The sequence below is a fragment of the Aspergillus flavus genome, chromosome 8 (genome assembly GCF_009017415.1).
Source record: "Aspergillus flavus chromosome 8, complete sequence".
NCBI classification, from domain to species: domain Eukaryota; kingdom Fungi; phylum Ascomycota; class Eurotiomycetes; order Eurotiales; family Aspergillaceae; genus Aspergillus; species Aspergillus flavus.
Genome location: NC_092403.1, coordinates 1427083 through 1448042, shown reverse-complemented (window position 1 = coordinate 1448042; position 20960 = coordinate 1427083). Strand labels below are relative to the sequence as shown.

General features: G+C 48.5%; 7 protein-coding genes and 1 non-coding gene across 8 annotated transcripts; 5 read left to right on the top strand and 3 right to left on the bottom strand.

Moving 5' to 3' along the window:
- Nucleotides 1-288: 288 nt before the first annotated feature.
- On the bottom strand, nucleotides 289-1126 carry F9C07_2236928 (uncharacterized protein; the record flags this gene model as incomplete). The annotated part of the gene is made up of 3 exons (XM_071510001.1): nucleotides 289-711; nucleotides 786-894; nucleotides 960-1126. The coding sequence occupies 3 exons, from the start codon at nucleotides 1124-1126 to the stop codon at nucleotides 289-291; spliced, it is 699 nt and encodes a 232-aa protein (XP_071367347.1).
- A 1216-nt stretch (nucleotides 1127-2342) lies between these two features.
- F9C07_2287334 (putative aspartic-type endopeptidase) lies at nucleotides 2343-4581 on the top strand. The gene has a single exon (XM_041287523.2). It carries the CDS (start codon nucleotides 3189-3191, stop codon nucleotides 4440-4442), a length of 1254 nt encoding a protein of 417 aa, XP_041151273.1. The 5' UTR covers nucleotides 2343-3188; the 3' UTR covers nucleotides 4443-4581.
- Nucleotides 4582-5237: 656 nt separating this feature from the next.
- On the top strand, nucleotides 5238-8665 carry F9C07_2287333 (uncharacterized protein). Its single transcript, XM_041287524.2, has one exon. The coding sequence runs from the start codon at nucleotides 5269-5271 to the stop codon at nucleotides 8503-8505; it is 3237 nt and encodes a 1078-aa protein (XP_041151274.1). The 5' UTR covers nucleotides 5238-5268; the 3' UTR covers nucleotides 8506-8665.
- A 617-nt stretch (nucleotides 8666-9282) lies between these two features.
- Nucleotides 9283-9420, bottom strand: F9C07_t226. The gene has a single exon. It is a non-coding gene; the product is annotated as a tRNA-Val (tRNA).
- A 100-nt stretch (nucleotides 9421-9520) lies between these two features.
- F9C07_2287332 (phosphate transporter) lies at nucleotides 9521-12228 on the top strand. The gene has a single exon (XM_041287525.2). The coding sequence runs from the start codon at nucleotides 10361-10363 to the stop codon at nucleotides 12047-12049; it is 1689 nt and encodes a 562-aa protein (XP_041151275.1). The 5' UTR covers nucleotides 9521-10360; the 3' UTR covers nucleotides 12050-12228.
- Nucleotides 12229-15231, top strand: F9C07_2287331 (L-amino acid oxidase LaoA). The gene has a single exon (XM_041287526.2). It carries the CDS (start codon nucleotides 12349-12351, stop codon nucleotides 14128-14130), a length of 1782 nt encoding a protein of 593 aa, XP_041151276.1. The 5' UTR covers nucleotides 12229-12348; the 3' UTR covers nucleotides 14131-15231.
- Nucleotide 15232: 1 nt separating this feature from the next.
- F9C07_2174197 (drug resistance protein) lies at nucleotides 15233-17590 on the top strand. Its single transcript, XM_041287527.2, has one exon. The coding sequence runs from the start codon at nucleotides 15487-15489 to the stop codon at nucleotides 17050-17052; it is 1566 nt and encodes a 521-aa protein (XP_041151277.2). The 5' UTR covers nucleotides 15233-15486; the 3' UTR covers nucleotides 17053-17590.
- Nucleotides 17591-20947, bottom strand: F9C07_2287329 (uncharacterized protein). The gene is made up of 2 exons (XM_041287533.2): nucleotides 19509-20947; nucleotides 17591-18886 (listed from the first exon to the last, which is right to left on the bottom strand). Exons 1-2 carry the CDS (start codon nucleotides 20767-20769, stop codon nucleotides 17955-17957), a joined length of 2193 nt encoding a protein of 730 aa, XP_041151278.2. The 5' UTR covers nucleotides 20770-20947; the 3' UTR covers nucleotides 17591-17954.
- Between the last annotated feature and the right edge of the window lie 13 nt (nucleotides 20948-20960).

Here is a 20960-nt window from a genome sequence, read left to right as displayed (position 1 = left end):
ATGAGTGGAGAGGGAGAAGGTAGTTATCAGTCAGAACGACGTGGCATATAAACATGTTAAAGTGCTGGAAGAGGCGAAACAGTCCCTCATTTAGATATCTAGCGCCGGGTTTCGTATAGTAATTCTAGGTGCGTCTGTCTGATTGGTTATAGTTATATAGCAATTGTAGTTTATGCCTGACCCTATTCTTATCTAAATTGAACAAGGGAAAGAAAAGAAAGCACGAGGTAAGGTAGAAGAAAAGGGAAGGAGAAGAATAATAGATAAAGGAAAACGAAAGAAACCTTCCTAATGAAATTGTCCACCGGCCACAATATAATGCGAATCGGCATTGACGCCCTTCTTCTTCATTAGACGTTCCAACTGATTAACAGACTCCTGCACTTCTTTCTTGCATGACAAATTCACTACTAAAAGATATAGAACATCTTCATGTATCTTCTTATCGATAACACGCTCAATGCTACCTTGGGGTAGTCCAACATTCAGTGGGTGACCGGAGGGATGGCCTCGGACCAGACGTTTGATTCCCGATTGTTCAAGAGTCATGTATAGCATCTTGTCAATCCCAGGCACAGGGACATGACCACGTGTCAACAGTAAGATCAAGGATCCGCTGATTACTGGGTGATTATGGTCATTATATGGCAACTTCAAAGGCTTTCGCTTGTCAGACGTAACAGCCAGCGCAATACCTGGATGCTGCACTTCCTATCATTGTTTCCTGTTAGCAATGTTTTAGCAAATGGAAGCTCTGGGGTCTTGACTAACACAATTAGCAGTACTTTCCTGTCCAGATAGTCGTTAACCCACCCCTGGGCATGCTTGAACTTGTTCCCCATTCTGCTCTCGCCCTGACGGCCTCCACTGCTGCCCGGTTGAGGTGCGGATATACTAGCGCAGCGGCCTCAGGTAATTCAAGCTCCCCGCGAGTCCTGCCGATTACGAGACGGACATACTTCAAGCCTTTCTTGAATTTTAATATGTTCTGGTCGGGGCTGCTATACTTCTCGACTGTCTGGTTAATATCGAGCTCTTTCTTTGTGAAAGAAGCTTGCCCGATGGAGCCGGATAACCCCCGGAGTAGCCCTTCCTGTTGACCTGGAACTTGGACTTTGAACGACATGATCGCCGTATATAGTCCCCGCGGCACCAGTAGATCTTGATTGACTCGATCAAGAAAGGTATTCTTTTGGTGACGCGATTGTAGTTCACGAGCAGTTCCTGCGACTACCTAGATCACGGACCCGATTGCTGTGGCGGTGGCACTGTGGATACACCCTACGATGGCACCAGCTACAAAGGCCACCTCAATCCAATTCGAGGCCTTTGGATATTGTAAGCAGGTGCAAATATTAAAGGATGAAAGCAAAAGAGTAGGATGAGAGGGACAGATAGAAAACGCACGATAGATCTTACCTTGTTAACCTGATCTAAGTTGAAGATAAGACCATCATCATGTAGATTGCTCCTTTCCATTCCAATCTAAGTTCAGCTTGATTTCATCTCGTAAGAGGACCCGGGATAAAGTGGTGACACCCGCATTCAAATAACCTGTACCAGTATTCTAGTAAGCCGAATGTGAGAATCATAATGAGGGGAGATTGATCTGCCGTCCATATGTTGTTCCTAGAGATTGGGTTTTAAAAAATACAGGGTACCAATCATTGATTAGGGTATGATCTGCATGACAGCCAATGTGAATGTCGTCGAATTAAAATCAAACATACAACCAATTTATTAAAATCTCAATTTGAACCCCAGTCCATCTCAGCAAACTATGGATGGCAATAAGGACGCGACAGTACTCATGTTTTAGCTGGGGTGGTATGATCTATGGACCATAACTTATCGCATATCCTGGTTATGGCGATAATCAATTGCATGCCCGAACGCCTGTAGGACCTTAGTGCTTATTCGGCTTCCATAGGTGTGGTAATTCTAAAGCTGGCGCCATTTCGGAATTTGTCCATTGATCTCAAATACGGGGATAAATAGAGTTACCCTCTTCTAGACTTCTCAGAGCTTCTCCTGCTGTTATCGTTTAAACTTTCCTCTTATATGGAGTAGTAGTAAAGGACTAGGTCTTTTGGGAGAGACACAGTCGCGAATGGGTGTTCATCCCTGTTACTTAGTGGATTCATGTATGAAAATATTATTTGTGGTAGCCTAAGGCCATAGCCAGGCCACCAACATCAGGGTTTCGTTCCTATTGGCTGCTGAGGGCAAGTTCTGTTGGGGCAGTGGGAGATTAGTCTCCAAGTCATGGGCAGAAAGGCCCTGCGACGACGAGCTGAGCAGCGAGCTAGACTATACTCCTACTGATTAGACTATATCCCTGACGGTACTAAGCACACAATAGGAAGGATCGGCGGTTGTTCGTTGCATCTTTGAGGTGAAAAGCTCAACAAGCAGGGATCTTAGGGCCTAAGTAGGTAGCATCTCTCAGCCTCGTTCACAACGCACTCGGAATATTGGCCGAGAATGTTCGATCCGGAAATTGCTTGGGTACAACAGAATAGAGCTCCATCAGCACAGACCTACTAACAGAAACAAAGGATCATCATTCATCCTAGACATGGAATTGGAAACTCCTGAGACAGGAGTCACAGCACGACAGGGAGAAAACACCGGGAAAGATGATGAAGCCTTTGAGCCTCAATTTATCATCGTACGGCGTACTACTCCGTAGACTCGATGGTCCTTCATCAGAGCCTCAAAGCAAATTTTGGGCCGAAGTGGTTGCGGGCTACCTGCATGCGATGCAAGGGCACGATTGGCCCAGCCTCCGAGGAGACGTGTAGAGTTTTCATCTGTTGGTGACAGCTGGACCGTCCTTTCCATTTCGCATTATAACACTTATTTACGGCAAATATCTACTGGGATCTCTTTGTTTAACAATAGGCAACCGGAAATTAATAAAGAAAGAATACCGTTGGGGCTTGGCAAACCCCGCGCCAGCGCAGCCCTATTCGGTGATCTCCCTAAGTTGGATCGATACACAAAGAAGCTTGGCTTTAAGGATCCAAACCTTGTCCCAACACTAGAGAAAACGGGACAAAACGGGTGCCTAGGTATCCTACATCTCCAGTCCACTATATAAGCTCAAGCTCAATCGCCTCGTTCTACCCTCAACACAGCACAACAAACTTTCATAGCTTCAAGCTCTAGTACTTGCCACAGTCAAGATGAAGCTCATCCAACTATCATCAGTTCTTCATTTCACTGCTCTCAGCTCGGCTTTGACTCTTCCGTTAAACCGTCGCTCCCCCTGCGAAGAGGAAATGTCCCACAATGCTCCCCTCCTTGCAACTCTAGGCGGCAGTGTCTTCGACGTTGACGTGACTATTGGGGCTGACAACCAGACCTTTAAGCTGCTCGTCGACACAGGGAGCAGTGATACATATATTATGCAGGACGGCTTTACTTGTATTAACGCCACTGATAATCAGATCATCGCCCCAGAAGACTGCAAGTATGGTCCAGAAACATACCATGTCTCGTCAAGCTACGAGCAAGTCCCCGACCAAAACTTTGGAATCGAATACGGTGCCGGCTTAGCCAGTGGTGTCATGGCCTACGAGACTATCACTATAGCGGATGTTACCGTGCGTACAAAGCTTGCATTTGCCGACCGCTCTCACCCGATGGGCGACGGGGTGAACAACGGACTCCTCGGTCTAGGCTACCCCAGCTTGACCTCGGCTCATCCGGGCACTTTCACCCCCAATGACACCTACTTCTATAACCGGGCCGTGTACAACCCCGTCGTCAACGAAATGTACGAGCAGGGCTTGATAGAAGAGCCGTACTTCAGTATCGCGTTGGCTCACACCGCACGCGACAGTACCGGAGCGTTTGGCGGCTATATCAGCCTTGGCGAACTCCCACCAGTGGAACTGACGAGTGAATTTACCACCGTCCCTGTGGAAATCATGGAAAACATCCCAATAAATATTACCTCCGACAAGCGACAGATCTCCTACTGGGCTTTCACTACCCCGGCCGTCAAATACGGACCAGCGGAAGAAGAAGAGGATGCCCTCGTAGTCGATCACACCCCCTTTCAGCTCTTTATCGACACCGGAAACGAATTCTCTATTCTCCCTACTGCGGTTGTAGACCCGGTTAATACACGGTTCGAGCCTCCTGCGGTGTACAACGACGAGCTGAAGGCTTACATTGTTGACTGTGGGGCCAAGCCACCTGTGTTTGGTGTGGTTGTGGGAAACCAGACCTTCTACCATGCTCCGGAAGATCTCATCTACAATACTGGAAACGGATATTGCGTCTCTACCTTGGTCCCCTCGGAGAAGAATGGAAGGCCCGGCCTTGTGATCAATATTCTGGGAGTTCCTTTCTTCAAGAACCTTGTTGCCGTGTTCGATTTCGGAAAGGATGAGATGCGGTTTGCTCGGGTCTCGAACGGATATTTTCTTTAACGAAATTGAAGGCATATGATGTTCAGGATCAGTTACGGTTATGATGCGCGAAAGGATCCTCAGTTATGGTTCGGTTGTATTGTGAGATATATAAGATAGTTAGATAATAATGTATTGTGAACACGCAAGTATTTGTGAATAACCTTCTCCCGACGCTTGAGGGCACACTTTGTCCATCGGAAGACCCTTCCCTATGATAGAACCGACTTCCTTATTACCTCCAGTTGGACTCTGTATCCGTCTCTTAAGGGATGCAGTCCTGCCACAGTATAACTCAACCCTTTCCGCGAAGAACACCCTACTTTATCTGTATTTGATTACTATAGGTGCTGTGAATAGGGTCTGGATTAATTAAAAATCAGAGAAAAAAGGCATTCAATCATACTCTGACCTAAGAAAGGGTATAGTGTCTTAATTAATAGATCTATTCCCTCTAACACCACAAATGTCATGATTCAACCACAACTGCCATCCATGTGATGCGGCTCTGTCTCATGAGTCATGTAACCCTTTCCATAGTTCCTTCCCACTGGCCACCAATGAAAGTAGAACCCGCATTGGGCTAATTAGTAGTATCTCCGGGCATGTAACGTAAATGCGGGGAGCGAAAGGCGGGATCCATAATAGGAATGTCTATACAAGGACCTAGACTTTCCACCAGTGACTCACATCAGCCCAATGCAAGGGAAGCGCTGTTCTCCTCAGAGACTAACAATGAATGACATCAAGCGTTTTACAATGACTCACGAGCAGTAAGCATAAATACCTGCTTCGCTAGGCGCACCACTTCATTTTCAACTCACAGTGTCGACAATCAGCCATCAGGATGGAGGATTTACACCCCGCCAAGGCAGAGCAACACGATCTGCTACTCGTGGTCGATGCAACAGCTTCCATGAGTAGCTTCTTGGCGTCACTCAGAGCATCCCTTCGTCAGATAGTATCCATGTCGGTGCTCACCCGCTGTTTCTCGCGAATTGGATTATTAGCCTATCGTGACTACAGCGCCCCGAACCTGCTGCAATGGTCTGGATGGTACGATACTTCGCAGAATGCGACGGGTACCCAGCCCGACCTACTCGAGATTGCTGCGTCTCTTCGAACAGAAGGAAACTATGACACCCCCGAAGCGGCAAAGACAGGCCTCGCGAAAGCCTACGAAGTCATGCGTCCGGATGCCAAAACAGTGATTCTTTTCTATACGGACGCCCCCCCTCATATGGCTGGCAATGCTCAACTGCCAGATCTGTGGCGAATAGAGGATAATGGTATAAGCGAACGCGAAGCCCTATCGGATCCTACGAGTTATGGTGGCTATGGCCCGGTGTTCAAGGACTGGGTTTCCGCATGTAACCTGCTACGAGAAGGCGAGAAGAAGGCTCAAGTCTTTTGTCTTCTCCAGCCAGGCATGTCCCATTCTTTTGTTAGCTACTATAATTATCTTTGTACCATGACACAAGGCTCGTGCATCGTATTGCATGGTGATCTCCCTTCGGTCATCACCAAGGTGACCATTGAAGTTCTGTTGACCTGGATGGGATTAGGCAAGCAGGCTGTTGAAGATGTTGGTGAAGCAAGGTACCCACAGCTTGTCAGCTACCCAGACTTGACGGGGATAGATAGCCTCCACAGTGAACACGACGAAGAAGCGAGCTTGTTCTTCCCGACCCCAGGATGTTTCGGTCCTGCTGGTGGTCTCAAGCTACAGCACTTGTCGCCCTACATTATGGAGAAATACATCCACAAGAAAGGTAGCCCTGTCGACGATTTCGCCAAGTCATGGGTTACCGATCCATCATACCAAGAGCTAGCGGTGAAGCACCTGAAGCATATTATCACGGAGGACGTGAGTGTCATCGCTCTCAATGCAGTCTTCGCAACGCTCTGGCGCAACATCTGCAATGACCGAGCCCACCCCGCACGATCTGAGTTGCTCGACGCATTCAGTTTACACGTAAGCCGAATAAGGAACGATGAGGATCGCTCACGGATGACGGAATGGTTAGAGGCGTCATACGACTACTCTGGAGAAGTTGCAGAACTTATCAACAGTGTCCCAGAGGCCGAACGATTTCCCTGTGTTTGCCTCGATCCTACCCTCACTTTCGAGCGCTCCAGTCCCATTGACGACGGGAGGGGCCAGCAGGAGACGGTGGGTATTACCAAGTTCACGAGGGCAGAGCTTCTGGAGATAGGCCGGTCATGCCACCCAGACATCCTTCGCCGTCTAAGTCGGGTTCTAACCCAGCTGACTTACATTGAGAGCCCAGCCGACTTGCCTGACCATCTTGCGACTATGACGAATAGGGAAGTCCCACGGATTCCCATGGCTCTCGCTAAAGACGACTATAGACGCCGTTTTTGGCAAATCCTACTGCATGTTGTTGTCCCGGGTACTATGCTGTCGTCTCGGCCGGCCTCCATTCTGGCTGCCTTTGCTTTGAGACTGGGGATCACACCTTTAATTTCCGCGGCTGAAATTGAGGTACTAGCTATGAGAGATAGGTGGAATAACATAGAAGCACCAGAAATATGGACAGTTTCGTGTATGTCCCTACTCATTGATGCTGATCGTAAGTACCAACAGCTGCACGCATTGGAACAGGCAATGGACGATGCTGGGGAATTCACTGCTGCAGTGGTCAAGCCACCGACGCTTTTGAAACCAAGTGATCGAGAGCTTTTCGAGAAGTTGATCGCTTACCGGTTTTTGGAGCTGAATCTCCACACAACGGTTACCGCTCAGATTGGATGGAAGCCCGAAAAGACGACATTGCCCATCGGGCCTCTCGTAACTTGTCGGACCTGTCAGTATCCACGATCAGTCACCATCATGGGCTCGAATGAACAGTGTGGCATGTGTCTAAATTCGGAGTTTCCCGAGGCGTACGGCGCTACAAAGGAGGATACCGAGCAGACGCCAATGACATGGGTAGAATGCTGCACCCCAACCTGTAGGGCACAATATGTGGTATATGGCGTCGACAAGCTACGGGTCCGGCCGAAATGCTACTACTGCAGAGCACGCAACGCTTCAAAATCTACAGAGGACGTACAGCACCCACTCCATGATGCGCCCTGTGTGGAATGCAATCGGTGCCTGAGTCGGATTATCTGGCCGGAACCATATCGTCCCGCTAACTTCTCTGAGGCTGATTTTACTTGCCCAGCGTGTACGGCAGGCCGGCAGACAATAGTCAGCGAGGAGACCAGTGCAGCGCAGCTGGCTGGAGAGAACACGCTGTCCTGGCTCATTAAAGACTCGCTGCAGCCAGAAGGCCATGTTTTCAGCGACCGCTCCCTTTACCACACCGTTTCAACAATCGGGCCCGATAACTTTAACTCCCGTATCACACTTTTCCCGGTGTCAGACCCACGTCTCACAGTGCGAGGCAAGCTTGTTCGGAATAGTGAGTCAATAATCTCCAAACTACAGGGTTTCGTATCCCGACATCGTTCTGGGAAAGTCGCCTGTTCCCTCTGCTTCAGCAATTTTCATCCCACAGCGCTCAACTCCGCCTGTGGACGTCGAGGGTGTCAGGAGCGGATCTGCAAGGGCTGTCTATCGCACTGGTATGGCCTCAATACAGCTGGTAGAATGATTAACACGGCCGCCCTCGCATGTCCATTTTGTCGACGGTTTCCCTCCGCCAAGACACTGGCTAAGCATGGAATGGGGATTCATGCCGTCAGAAATCTTCAAGCTGCAATCCAGGATCGTGGAACGTGGATCTACGCCTGGTGCCGGGCTTGTGCTACAGCGAAACCATACCTAGAACGAGTTTGTGTCCAGGGAATGCCAACAGAGGTCACTAACTGGCGCTGCGAAGACTGCTGTGTGCCGCAAAATACTCGAGTCAGACCATGTCCAGGGTGTGGAGTCATGACGGAAAAGATCAGTGGATGCGGTCACATCAAGTGTGAAGTGGAAGATTGCCTCACGCATTGGTGTTACTTCTGCGGTGACAAATTCGAGGAAGATGCCATCTACACTCATATGAATGAAGCACACGGCACAATATATGATCAGGAAGATGAGCTTTATTCTGACGTTGACGACTAGTGTGCTATTGATGAAGATAAACTTATTTTTTACAACTGAAGTGATGGGGCTCAAAGCAAATAGTCCGGATGTATTTAGGGATCGTTTTAATTCTACATATATATATGTATATATATATATATATATTTATTTATTTATTTATTTATTTATTTATTTATTTTGTTAATTATCTATTTAATCTATATTCATAGCTGAAATTTGGCAAAATCTCTTGAGGTTAATTACGTGTTCAAAACGGGAGAAGGAAAACAGAGAAGACTTTTGGCCCAGCGGGGAATCGAGATCTATATCAACTCCATGTAAAAAATATGCCAATTTAAGTAGTTCACATAGCCCTGGCTTAGCCTTGAATAGTAAACGGATTCATTGTTAATCAATTTTCTCTGTGGTTCGCTATCAAATACATTACATTTACCTTAGCCGGACGCGTCAATATATATTTCCTTCAAGATGGCCAACGACAGCATTTAAGATTGAACTCTATCTATTAGCCTTGTTACGCACTGTACCAAAGTATATTTGGGCAGAAGCACAAGACTCATTTGGAGGTATGGGGATCTCGTTATATATGTCGCGATTGTTGGTGTTCGCTGTTGAGAATGCGGGATGACTAGCGTGTTTACTAGAATTGCGATATGCTTAGAGTAGTGTCTTATGTTCTTAACTCAATGTCCTAGAGTGTGCACTCATTATGTTTTAATTCCACTCGCACGAAAAGAAAGAGAGAACAAAAAAGAGTAATCATGAAAGAGAGAGACAAAAAAGCAAAAAGGATGTTGACGAGAGTGGGATTTGAACCCACGCCCCTTTCGAGACTGGAACCTTACTCCAGCTGAGAGATTATTAGTTATTGGTTTGAGAAGATAAGGGTATCATAGGTGTACTAACCGCCTTAGACCGCTCGGCCATCTCGCCTTAGTTGAAGTGATGTTGTTGTAGTACGTTCTGTAAGCCAAAATCATCCTGCAGCCTGGGAACATGTTGCTATAGGTCGGAAAATTTCACAGAATTGCACATAGAATATTCCATAAACATGCTCTACGGCAACATTCTGCCCGAACTAATGTGTGTCGAGCTCCAATTGATGCTCAGTGGCAAGTGATCGCTTGTGCACTGCCCCTTCAAGACCCACACAATGTCCGAGGCCAGTCTATGACGCCTCGACTGCAACGAAGTTACGATCACCGGCAGACGCTCCCACGTGGGCTGGGAAATGCCACGCATGGTATTTCGAAACTTCGATTTAACCCGAGCAATTTCCCAAAAGTGGCAAATCTCCTCGTGAGTTAGGGTCTTGCCAGCGTGCGCAGGTTGAAGGTTTCCGCCAAGTCACGCGCCGAGATACCAAGATGGGCTTAGGGATATCTTCCCACCGGTCCAGCAACCCTAAACGACTATCTCGAACCTCATCCTCAACCAGAAGATCAGGAACGTGCTCAGGAGGGCCTTCTGATTGGGTGCTCTTAGTATCCAGTTCCATCGGATGGCGTCTGGGCGGCACTTGGCGCCAAGTCCGCTCCTCTCGGCATGCTGCGAGCGGAAGATGAGCCTTCGACCAATGTGTGCAAAGCCAGAGCTCACGTTCTCGAGAATACCAATCACTGCCAGCTAGTGTGCCGAGATGAGATGCAGCATTCGATACCTTGGCATGAAGTCTGTCAGCACGTTTTCGCCGAACGTAGCAGTCTCCCCGACCATAGTAGAGATGGGTTACTACTTAATACTCTTCCGCCCGTAGAATAACAATTTTGAGGTGCAGAGATATCCAGTTCCCCCAAGACAACATCAACTTTATACCAATCCTTTTCCTCGCCCTTCACATCCTCTTTCGGTGCGGTTCGGCACCCCGCCCAACATGATTCCCGCCATTACCGCCAAGTATGACTGGATTCTGGCAATCACCTCTATTGCCTTCGTCTTCAGCGCCTTCGGAAATGGTGCCAACGATGTGGCCAACTCATACGCAACGTCTGTGGCTGCCCGGACCTTGGAGATGTGGCAGGCTGGTATTCTTGCTACCATCACAGAGTTCGTCGGTGCCGTTGCTTTGGGTAGTCGTGTGACCTCTACAATTAAATCTGGCATTATCAGTCCCGACCGCTTCATGGGCAAGCCCGGCACCTTCATGCTAGCCATGGGTTGTGCAGAAGTTGGAAGTGCCGCTTGGTTGATGTGGGCCACGCACTTCGGGTGGCCGGTATCAACCACGCAGACCGTCGTCGGTGCCTTGGTCGGTGTTGGGTTCGCTACACAAGCAGAAATTTCTTGGGGATGGAAGAGTGGCAGTGTGTCCCAGATTGCAGCATCCTGGGGTATCGCCCCGGCTGTGGCTTGCGGCTTCTCAGCTATCATCTTCGGTACCCTCAAGTATAGCGTGCTGGAGCGTAAGGACTCTTTCAAGTGGGGCATGCGTCTCATTCCCTTCTACCTCTCCTTGACCGGAGCTATCCTCGCCCTCTTTATTGTTGTTGAGGCCCCTACCGCTCCTTCGCTTGAGGAGTTCGGTGCCGGCAAGGCCGTCGGTATCATCCTCGGCGTCTTCTTCGGCTGCCTCCTTATTTCCTACGTCTTCTTCGTCCCCTACTTCCACCGTCGCCTCGTAAAACAAGACCCTCGCATCCGAGTCTGGCACATTCCTCTCGGACCCTGGCTGCTCAAGGATGACTGCCCCATCTATTGGCCTGGCAAGGGTGACAGCTTCGTCACCAACTACTATGAAGATGCCCATGGCGAAGTCCGCGCCGGCAAGAAGGACACCGAGAAAGCAACCGACCAGAAAGACACGAACATTTCCGACGTCGAGCGCACTGCCGAATCAGCCATGGCTACTCCCCAAATCCAACCGAAAAAAGCTATCATCGGTCCCCACGAGCGCTTCCTCCAACCCGTCGAACACCTCACCTGGTTCCACCCGGCCAAATACTGGGGCTGGACCAAATTCATCCTCCTCCAGGGTGTCACCCGGGATGTCATCACCCACGACTCCGAGCATCTCCGTGCCGTCCACGCCCGTGCCCACCGCTACGACGACCGCGTCGAGCATCTCTGGACCTACTGCCAAGTTGTCTCTGCCATGATGATGTCTATCGCACACGGCTCTAACGACGTCGCCAACGCCGTTGGTCCCTGGGCTGGTTCGTACGCCACCTACCTCTCCGGTGCGGTGAACACCAAATCGGAAACTCCCGTCTGGTTCCTCGTCATTGCTGGTCTGCTCTTGGGTGCCGGATTCTGGTTCTATGGCTACAACGTGCTACGGGCAATGGGTAACAAGATTACCCAAATGTCGCCCACTCGTGGGTTTGCCACTGAGCTAGGAGCTGCTGTTACCGTCCTCTTGGCGTCGAGACTGGGTCTCCCTGTTTCTACCACACAGTGTCTTGTTGGAGCCGCTACCGGTGTGGCTCTCATGAACTTTGATGCGGGAGCAGTGAACTGGCGTCAGCTTGCATTCATCTTCATGGGCTGGGTTTTGACCTTGCCTTGTGCTGGATTGGTTGCTGGGCTGATTTGCTTGATGGCTTTGAATGCCCCGCACTTTTAGTCGCTTTTGGATTGATGGCGTTCTTGTATAGAGATTTCGGGTTTGTGTTCTGGATTGCTTTCGATACTTTTTATACCCCCTCTTAATCAGATAGAGTTGAATGCTGAAAAGTTATTTCATTATATTGTTTCCTCTTTCGTTATACCACGTAATTCTTTGCATCCGAAAAGTCGTCGTGCGGTTAAACCAGTACCTTGCGGACGCACCTAATAACGATCGACACCAGGAACAGGAACATCAAAACTATCCACCAAGGTAAACATCTACAAGGTCCCTACCGAGCCGGATATAACCTCACAATGGATTCGAACCAAATCCTCCTCCCCTCCGAAACCAACCCTTCCAAAACCCTCCTTCTCAACTCCCTCAAAATGAGACCTCACGTCCTCCTCCCCTTCCTCCTTCCTTTGACAACCGCAACGCCCAAGCTCCAAGACTTCGACGCCCTCGGCGCTTGGTTCGACGGCATCAACGCCATAAACACCAACAATGAAACACACAACTTCAAAAACAAAAACACCACAATCGCCATCATCGGCGCCGGCATCTCAGGCCTCACAGCCGCCCTCCTCCTCGATAGCGTCGGAATCCACAATTGGGAAATACTCGAAGCGAGTAACCGGGTGGGAGGGCGTTTCCGAACCAAACTCGTAGGGAACACAGGCGAATGGGCCGAAATGGGGCCTATGCGGCTGCCTGTTAGGGTTCGGTATAACGACGGCGAGACGGTGGAGTACTCGGACCATGCCATGGTGTTCCAGCTGGCGGAGCTGTTAAATAATATGAATGGGAATGAGAGCCAGTGGAAGATTGATTTCATTCCGTGGATCCAGCATCATGAGAATGAGTTGTTGGCCCGCGGGACGGGTCGGTTGGCTGATGGGTCTATTCCGACGAGGGGGGAGGTATATGGGAATGAAACTGGATTGGGGACTAAGGATCCCATGACCACCGCTGAGTACGAGAGAACTAAGAGTAAGATGGAAGGAATATTGAGTGCGAAGGACATGCTGAAGTTCATTCAGAGGGATGTGTGGCGGGCGCATCGGGCTGTCATGGATCGTGGATTGGACGAGTGGAGCGAGCAGGCGATGATGAAGCATGTGTTCAACGCTAGTGTGAATGTGACGGATGCTATTTGGACAGATAGTGACTATGATGTGTTCTGGGATGAGATGCATCATAATTCCAACCTTGGGTTAGATGGGAGTCCTGGTTCTTTGGGGGAGACGGAATGGGTTTGCATCGACCGTGGGTTCAACCGGTTATCGGATGCATTCTTGCCACATGTCAGCGACCGGCTTGTTCTGGACAGGAAGATTCGGAAGCTAGAGACTGTTGATGGGCCTGATGGGCGCATGCAGACACGCTTGTCATGGTATCCATCCGTTGAAAATCGGACATACGAGAGCAAGACATATGATTATACGATTATGGCGGTGCCCTTTACTATGACGCGGTTCATGGACTTGCCTAAGTTTTCTTCAGTTCTGGGCCGCGCCATCAGTGAGGCTGGGTTGCGGTTCAAGTCTGCCTGTAAGGTGGCTCTGCTCTTCTCGGAGCGCTTCTGGGAGAACGGTGATAAGCCTATTTACGGCGGGTATTCTACTCCACCGAGCAATTCTGTCGGAGCCTTGTACTACCCCGTTTACGGACTGAATGAGTCCCGCCCGGGCCTTATCATGCATTACCGTGGTGGAGATTGGAGTGATCGGTTCGTCAGTTTCTCAGATGAAGAGCATGTGCAGACTGTGCTGGATGCTGTGGTTTCCCTGCATGGAGAACAGGCTCGTGAGTTGTATACTGGTGATTATGAACGACTCTGCTGGTTGCAGGATGAGCATACTGCTACATCGTGGTGTCGGCCTGATGTCGAGCAACATCGGCTTTATATTCCGGCTTATCACCAGACTGAACATAATACGATCTTTATCGGGGAGCATACGGCCCCGACGCATGCGTGGGTGAGTAGCTCTTTACACTCGTCTGTTAGGGGCGTTGTGCAGTTGCTGTTGGAGCTTGGGCTTGTTGACGAGGCGAAGAGAATTAATAAAGAATGGATGGGGAGGTGGATTCGATAGGAGCATTACAGTAGTTGTATATCGACGATGGTTCAATAGATCCTGTCATATAAGTCTAGTACATATTGTTGCGTTGTAATATTATTATGACCAAAACATTTTTCAATTTAAGTTGGGTTATTGATTAGGCTAAAGTAGAGAGTGTCCTATTGGCTTAAATCTATATATGTACCAAAGACTGATAGGTAACGTCTATCTTATGAGTGGCTGGGTCTAGTTTAATTATTCTATTACTTTGAAGAATACATTCTAGAGTATATTTACCAAGGAAGCTGAAGGGGTGAGCAGTAGTAGTATTAGAGATATTAAGGCAGTAAGGATTACAGAATCCCTATTATCTTGTGGCTCTACAAGTCGTCTCCCGAATATACTTGAGCTAGTACCCATTTGGAATGATGAAAGCGGAGTATATAACATGGGTGATCTTGATGGATTGTTAATAAATCCAGCTCCAAGGTTTACGGATTTAGCATTGATGATGTTACTGAAGATAGGATGGAAAAATGGGATAAGAGATTTAATAACCAACAAAAGTGAGCAATTCTAGCACAGACTAGAGAACACAAGCCATAGTAAGAGCGGTTTTCAGTTTGTCAACACTCTTTACCCTAGAAAGGGGCTTCCCTACATTAAAGAATTTGTAATCACCCAAGGTTGAGGTTTCATTTGCAGAGCAAACATGCGGCCTACCATTGGTCACCTTGAAATCCCAGCCTATAATACAGGTCGGTATGGTGTTCTTGACATAAGTTAATTCAATTATGACAGTTTCTTGATCGAGAATACGTTTGGGCATAGAGTATCACTACATCCAAGAACTTGAAGACTGATAAGATTTGTGAGGTCGGTCTGGAAAATATGGTTAATGAAGGCGTACTTCTTCTGTGGCATGTCCCTACTGGTCATGTTAGCTGATCATTGAAGTGATCATTACGCAAAGAGAGTTCCATTGGGTAGATATACAGATTGTGCTGATAAATCAAGCCTCTGGCTTACGATGCGTGCAACGAAGATATTGGCAGGATGATAATACTGAATCGGAAACATATTGAAGTTGTTTGTATAACCCATATACTGTGTTCTCAGGTTCTCAGCAGGTAAATTGTTGGCAGTCGGAGGAAATATCACTCCGCTCGGAGACATTGTGACTAATAACGTGACTTTGGCCTGAGGCCTTTGCCAGGGATGATATTCCCACGCACCATGGATGTGCCCTAAAGGCACTGGATACATAGCTGTTCACTGAAGACTTGTGCTCTGTTCTCGTCTTTTTACTTCATAGCAAGCTATAAGCAGCCTACATCAAGAAGTCTTTACTTTCAAGATCTTATCGAGGAAAGCGATTCGAATATTATAATGTTCAAAAAGAAAAGGGAGGAGAACGTGTTCCATATTAGTGGCTTATCTCTTACAAGAGAAATTGTCATGCTATTTACGATATGTTCGGCTCAAGGAATGGTGCAGGCTTCGCTAGCCCAGAGTTTTCTCCCTGGTCTAGTGATTGGAGAGGGCTTTGGAGCAGAGTCAACCGACATAGCCTGGTATCCCGCTGCCTACGCGCTCACATCGGGTACCTTTATGCTAGCATTTGGCCGTGTGGGGGACATCGTCGGCCACAAAAGTCTTTTCGTTGCGGCATGGGGTTGGTTTTCGTTATGGGCTCTCCTCGCAGGCATATCTGTCTACAGTGGGTCGCAGGTCTTCTTTGACATCTGCCGAGCCTTCCAGGGTATAGCTGCCGCCGCACTGGTCCCGAGCGCGCTGGCTATCCTTGGGATGATCTACAAGCCGGGTCCCAGGAAGAATCTAGCATTTTCGCTCTACGCCGCTGGAGCGCCTATTGGCTTCACCCTTGGAGCCGTATTTTCGGCGTTGCTCGCTCAGCTAGCAAGCTGGCCATGGGTTTTCTACATTAACGCCATTGCCTGTCTGATATACGGGGGTCTGGCATGTCTCTTCGTCCCACATATCGGTAGGAAGCCTTCACCGACAAGGGAACCGTTCGATTATCTGGGAACGTTGACAATCATTAGTGGTAAGAAATCAAACCCTGTCATGCCACAACGAGCTAAATCGCTTTCCCCAGGTCTTGTTCTGTTTAACTTTGCTTGGAATCGTGCCCCGGAAACAGGATGGGCCAGTGCACAATGCATCACGACTCTCATCATCGGTTTGTTCCTCATCGCTGTATTTTTCCCACTCGAAAAAAGAACTGCGCACCCGATTGTTCCGGTGGCACAGATCGACCGCGACGCTGCCTGGATCCTTTTCATAGAAGGTCTTGGGTGGTCATCCTTTGGTATACTGTGCTATTATTCGATCAACTTTATGATTCTTCTTCGCGGCAATAGCATGCTCTCAGTGGCGGCACAACTCAGTCCAGTGCCCCCAGCTGGTATCGCTGCTAGCATCTTGACTTCGAATCTCCTAACCAGGGGGGTAACGCCGCCAGTAATTCTCGCTTTCTCGCTGATATGGTTTTGCGTCGGCAACGTTATCCTTGCAACAATGCCCGTCCACCAAACCTACTGGCTCAACGTTTTTTGGGCATACTTACTCAGCCCCTTTGGGATGGATATGAGTTTTCCCGCAGGTACAATTCTGTTGAGCAATCTCGTGCCCGTTGAACACCAAGGTATTGCGGCGAGCCTAATCGCGACCGTTGTTTACTATTCGCAGAGTTTGGGCCTTGGTATTGCTGGAGTGGTAGAGGTCAATGTGGCAAATGATCTGGTGCTCGAGGGGTACCGTGGTGCATTGTACCTTGGGATTGGATTGAGTGGTTTGGGGTTCATCGTCGGGGTAGGCTATGCCATACAGTGCATGAGACAGAACAAGACAAACCTGGGATCGAACGAAAGATTAGAAACTGCAGAGGATCCGTTACCCATACCATTGGCAGCATCCAATGAGCAGCAGTAGCCGTGGAGGAAACGGTGGCCCGTCATGAGAAGTTAAGTGTCCACGCAACATTCCGATAAGGTAGGAAAATTGTGGTCCGTCAGAAGAAAACTATGCTCAAGAGACCATTCTTATCTCAACAGTAGTCTGCCTTACTACGTAGCAGGTCTTACATAGACTGCCCTGCTACTGAGTCTGTTTGGACTTTCCAGTTCGTCTCCCTTGCGCAGAATTCAGGGAGTATAAGCACCCAAGTCAGATTACCCTCAGATATAGTTTTCCAGAGGGCTTAAGCACTCAAGGTAGATATCCCCTAGGGAAACAAAGCATCCCCCCCAACAAGGGATACAATCCCGGGAGGCTCCCATGAGATAGACCTCTGCATGGAGAATGATTTAGAGAGAAAGCGACCGTTAGAGTATTGCTTATTATTGTCGGCCATACTTTATCTCTTTTAGACCAACCTCGCAGAACGGGCAGAATTTCCCCCTCTTGATTTCATCTCCATTTCTAATTTAGTAAAAAGAGAAGCGAATAAAACACTGACGTCCATTAAAGTAGTACCAATAAGGTTTCATGACACCACCCTTCAATTTAGGGACCCCACCGATATGAAGAAATGGCCCTCTTAGATTTTATACGTGGCCAGGAACCTAGTGGGGCCTTTAGTGCTTAACACCTTCGCATCTTGGGTCCCGAATAAGGAGTAGTACCATACAGGCTGCTAACAACAACAATGAAGGATTCAGAGTACGATCTATATCAGCCTCCCACCTTTATCAGAGAAGAATAATTCTAGTTCAAAGTAGATATATGTATGATATGGTAATGCTCGAACAGAAACGCTCTATATTTAGAAATTCAAAGCTCAAACGAAAGGCAAGAAGAGCAGTTGATAGGCGCCAACCTCGCTAGCCATACAACTACCACGTCCTGTCATACAAGTCATCCTCTCCCTTCTCAGCCCCCTCCAACTGACGCATCACCAGCCTCCGGGCGGCAGATCTCAGGGCGGGATGCTTTGCATCCACAATTGGCCTTACAAACCGCGACACCCCAGCCTCCTCTCCCTCCTCCTTCTCAACGACGGGAAACCACGTATCCCCCATGCCTGTCAGTTTCGAGTTAATATAGATATTTTCCCACTTCCCCTTAGGCACAAGATATGTCTCATGGTAAATCGCAATATGTGGATGATCCTTAACGATCTTCGTCCACCACGTCATGCCCTCCACGTGGAGTGGGCCGTGCGCAAACCGATGTAACGCATCGTAATCCCGGAGGTAGTAAATTGCCATAAGCTCATTACCTGCGGGGTCGTCCTGCTTACCCCAGGCTGAGGTTCCAAGGAGGCCGTACTTGACAGGGTCAGAGTTCATCTCGCGATTCATCGCTATGACTTGTCTGTTCAATTCGGAGAAGCCTGGGGCGAGAAGACCGAGAGGGTGGTTTGAGCGTGTGCCTAGGTGAAAGACCACAATCGACTCGGAGGCGATTTCCTTTCCGAAGGTGCCGTTTGCATCGGGGGCTTGCGCGGAGGCTTTTGTCTGCATGACACCGTCCATGTAGCGGTTGCGGGTAATGTTGGCAGCCATCAGCAAGTGGTCGGTTGTGCGGTATAGGAGGATTAACATTGTCGGGATGAGGGCGTAGGTGCCGAAGATTATCACGGCGAGCCCTTGTAGGAGTCCTCCCAAGAAAAGCCAGGTCGAAAGAGTAAAATTGTCGCGAATTACTACTGATGTTGAAGGAATGTTTCGTGGGAGCCGAAGTATTCCCCGAGGGTTTTTCGGCTCCTTCGAGACATGAAACGGTGATAGAAGAGGTTTGAATGCCGTCATTGTAGATCTCTTCTCTATCTCAGGGGTTATAAATGTATCTGGTAATGATAATGCAAGAGGAAGAATTGAGGAGTGCAAAGACAGAAAAGAGGCCTGCTGCTTTATATCCCTGTTTCGCTAAACAACGAATAAGTATATGCCTGTCGGACTTTACCAGAAACGTAAATTTGCCGATAGTAATCCGGTCACGGCCTAGTGATGCACGTATTTGATTAGCGGACAGTGCGGTATTAGGCATCCATCCCACTAGCAATGTCGAGTGGGGGCTGTGTTCAACACCCTCAGCCACTACTAGTAGCTCCCTATACCTTTTTATACTAACACCATATAGTACACGTGTAAAGGCACCGTCAAATATGGGACACAGCGTTATCATTTCCTCCGACTAGTCATTCTCAGACGAACCCTGAGAAAAATGAATTAAGGACATCTGTCAACATCAACTGAGCACAATTTGAACCCATACGTTATGGCAGAGAGAAAGTCACTATTAAACTGTAGAGACAATGATAGAACAGTGTTACGTTGGTTGGAATATTCATAAGTAGAGAAGTACCTTATCTTCGTCTTGAAATCGACCAAAACGCCTCCCGTCCGACTTCATCTCAGGTATAGTCTCAAGCACATAAGAAATACCAGAGAACATGCCCTTGAAAGAAATGCAATAGCTTGCTGGTTTGGCACTCGCATACCCTTCATATCGTAGTGACATCGCAGACTTCCCGATATGCACTGGCCGGTCTCTCCATCTATATTGCCGGCTGTTTAGAAGAACCAGACGATAGTTCGGTTCTTCCTTTTGGCACTTGGAATAGATGTATTGCACATCAGGCGGCCAATGTAGCAGACCGACGCATGCGAGATGCTGCCAAGCATAACATTCAGCGCAGCAAAGTCCTCGGACGTCTAATCCAGCAGGTTCACCGCAGCATGGAATAGACAAGACAAATTCTCGCACAGCTAGGCCCTTGAATTGGGGAATAGAAGTATAGGAGCATTTCTCGACAGCGACTGAAGCTTGGGCAAAAGAAACAGCATCCCGGGGTTCGCACAGCTTCAGTATCATATGCAGTATTTCAAACGGGAGAGCAACCCTCCATTTCTCGAATTGGGCCGCGGTATCCCCAATGGGAGTCTGGTAGTTCGACGATAAAACCCTTGACAGGGCTCGGAAACCAGGTGAGCACCAAGCTGCTGAGGAGCTAGTGACTAATAACAGACTTTTGCTACACCAATCGCCATCTTTGCGAAGCTCCACAAAGGCGACATGGATAGGAGAAAGAAGGATCAAGCGAGGCACATGGCCGTTTGCTCCATTGTGATCCAGATATATTCTGGCCTTCAGTATAGCTATGCTTTTCATTGATACAGGAAGGATGTCCTCCTGAATCACAACAAGGAACCTGTGGAACCAGAAAACCTCCGTCTTGGGATACTGCCATTGTTCAAGTACTGCTTTACCCATGTCAGTTCTACTTCCTGACGTGACCTCAAAGTCCCAAGCTGCTAAACGCAAGAGGGCCATGGAAAGTGATTTGAAGTCACGATTCGTGTATCCCCAATCAGAAGGGTCAAGGTACCGATTCCATCTGAAGAGAAAGTCCGTAAAGATCCGCTCCTGTAGCTCATTCATGGCAGTCGGAATACCAAATTCCAACTGTAATCTTTTTAGATTGAGTCGTTGCAGGTCGAGCTCGTCGACTCTGGTATACTTATGTGGGACAAGGTGAGAATACCCCAAATCAGTGAAACGGATACCAATATCATGGCCCTCCCGAAGGGTAGCGGGCTTGAGATATGTGTCCGTCGGTACAGGAAATAGGGGTCTGGTAAAGCGCTTCCCTTGGGAGATTTTGAAAGTTCCAGTTTCCGTATCAAGAGTGTAGATGAAGTCCATGTCGGAAAGATCAAGGGTAGGTGATGTGACCTTCTTCCAGCCTTTGATGTTGTCCGGGTTGCCAAGCAACTGGTTGAGCTTTCGCAGCGTGGATATATGCCAGGAGGAGTAATTAACCAAGCCGAATCACCGTACCGATACCATTTCCCTAAACGTAGTTGTCAGTATGGGGAACTATGGAGTCATCTAGT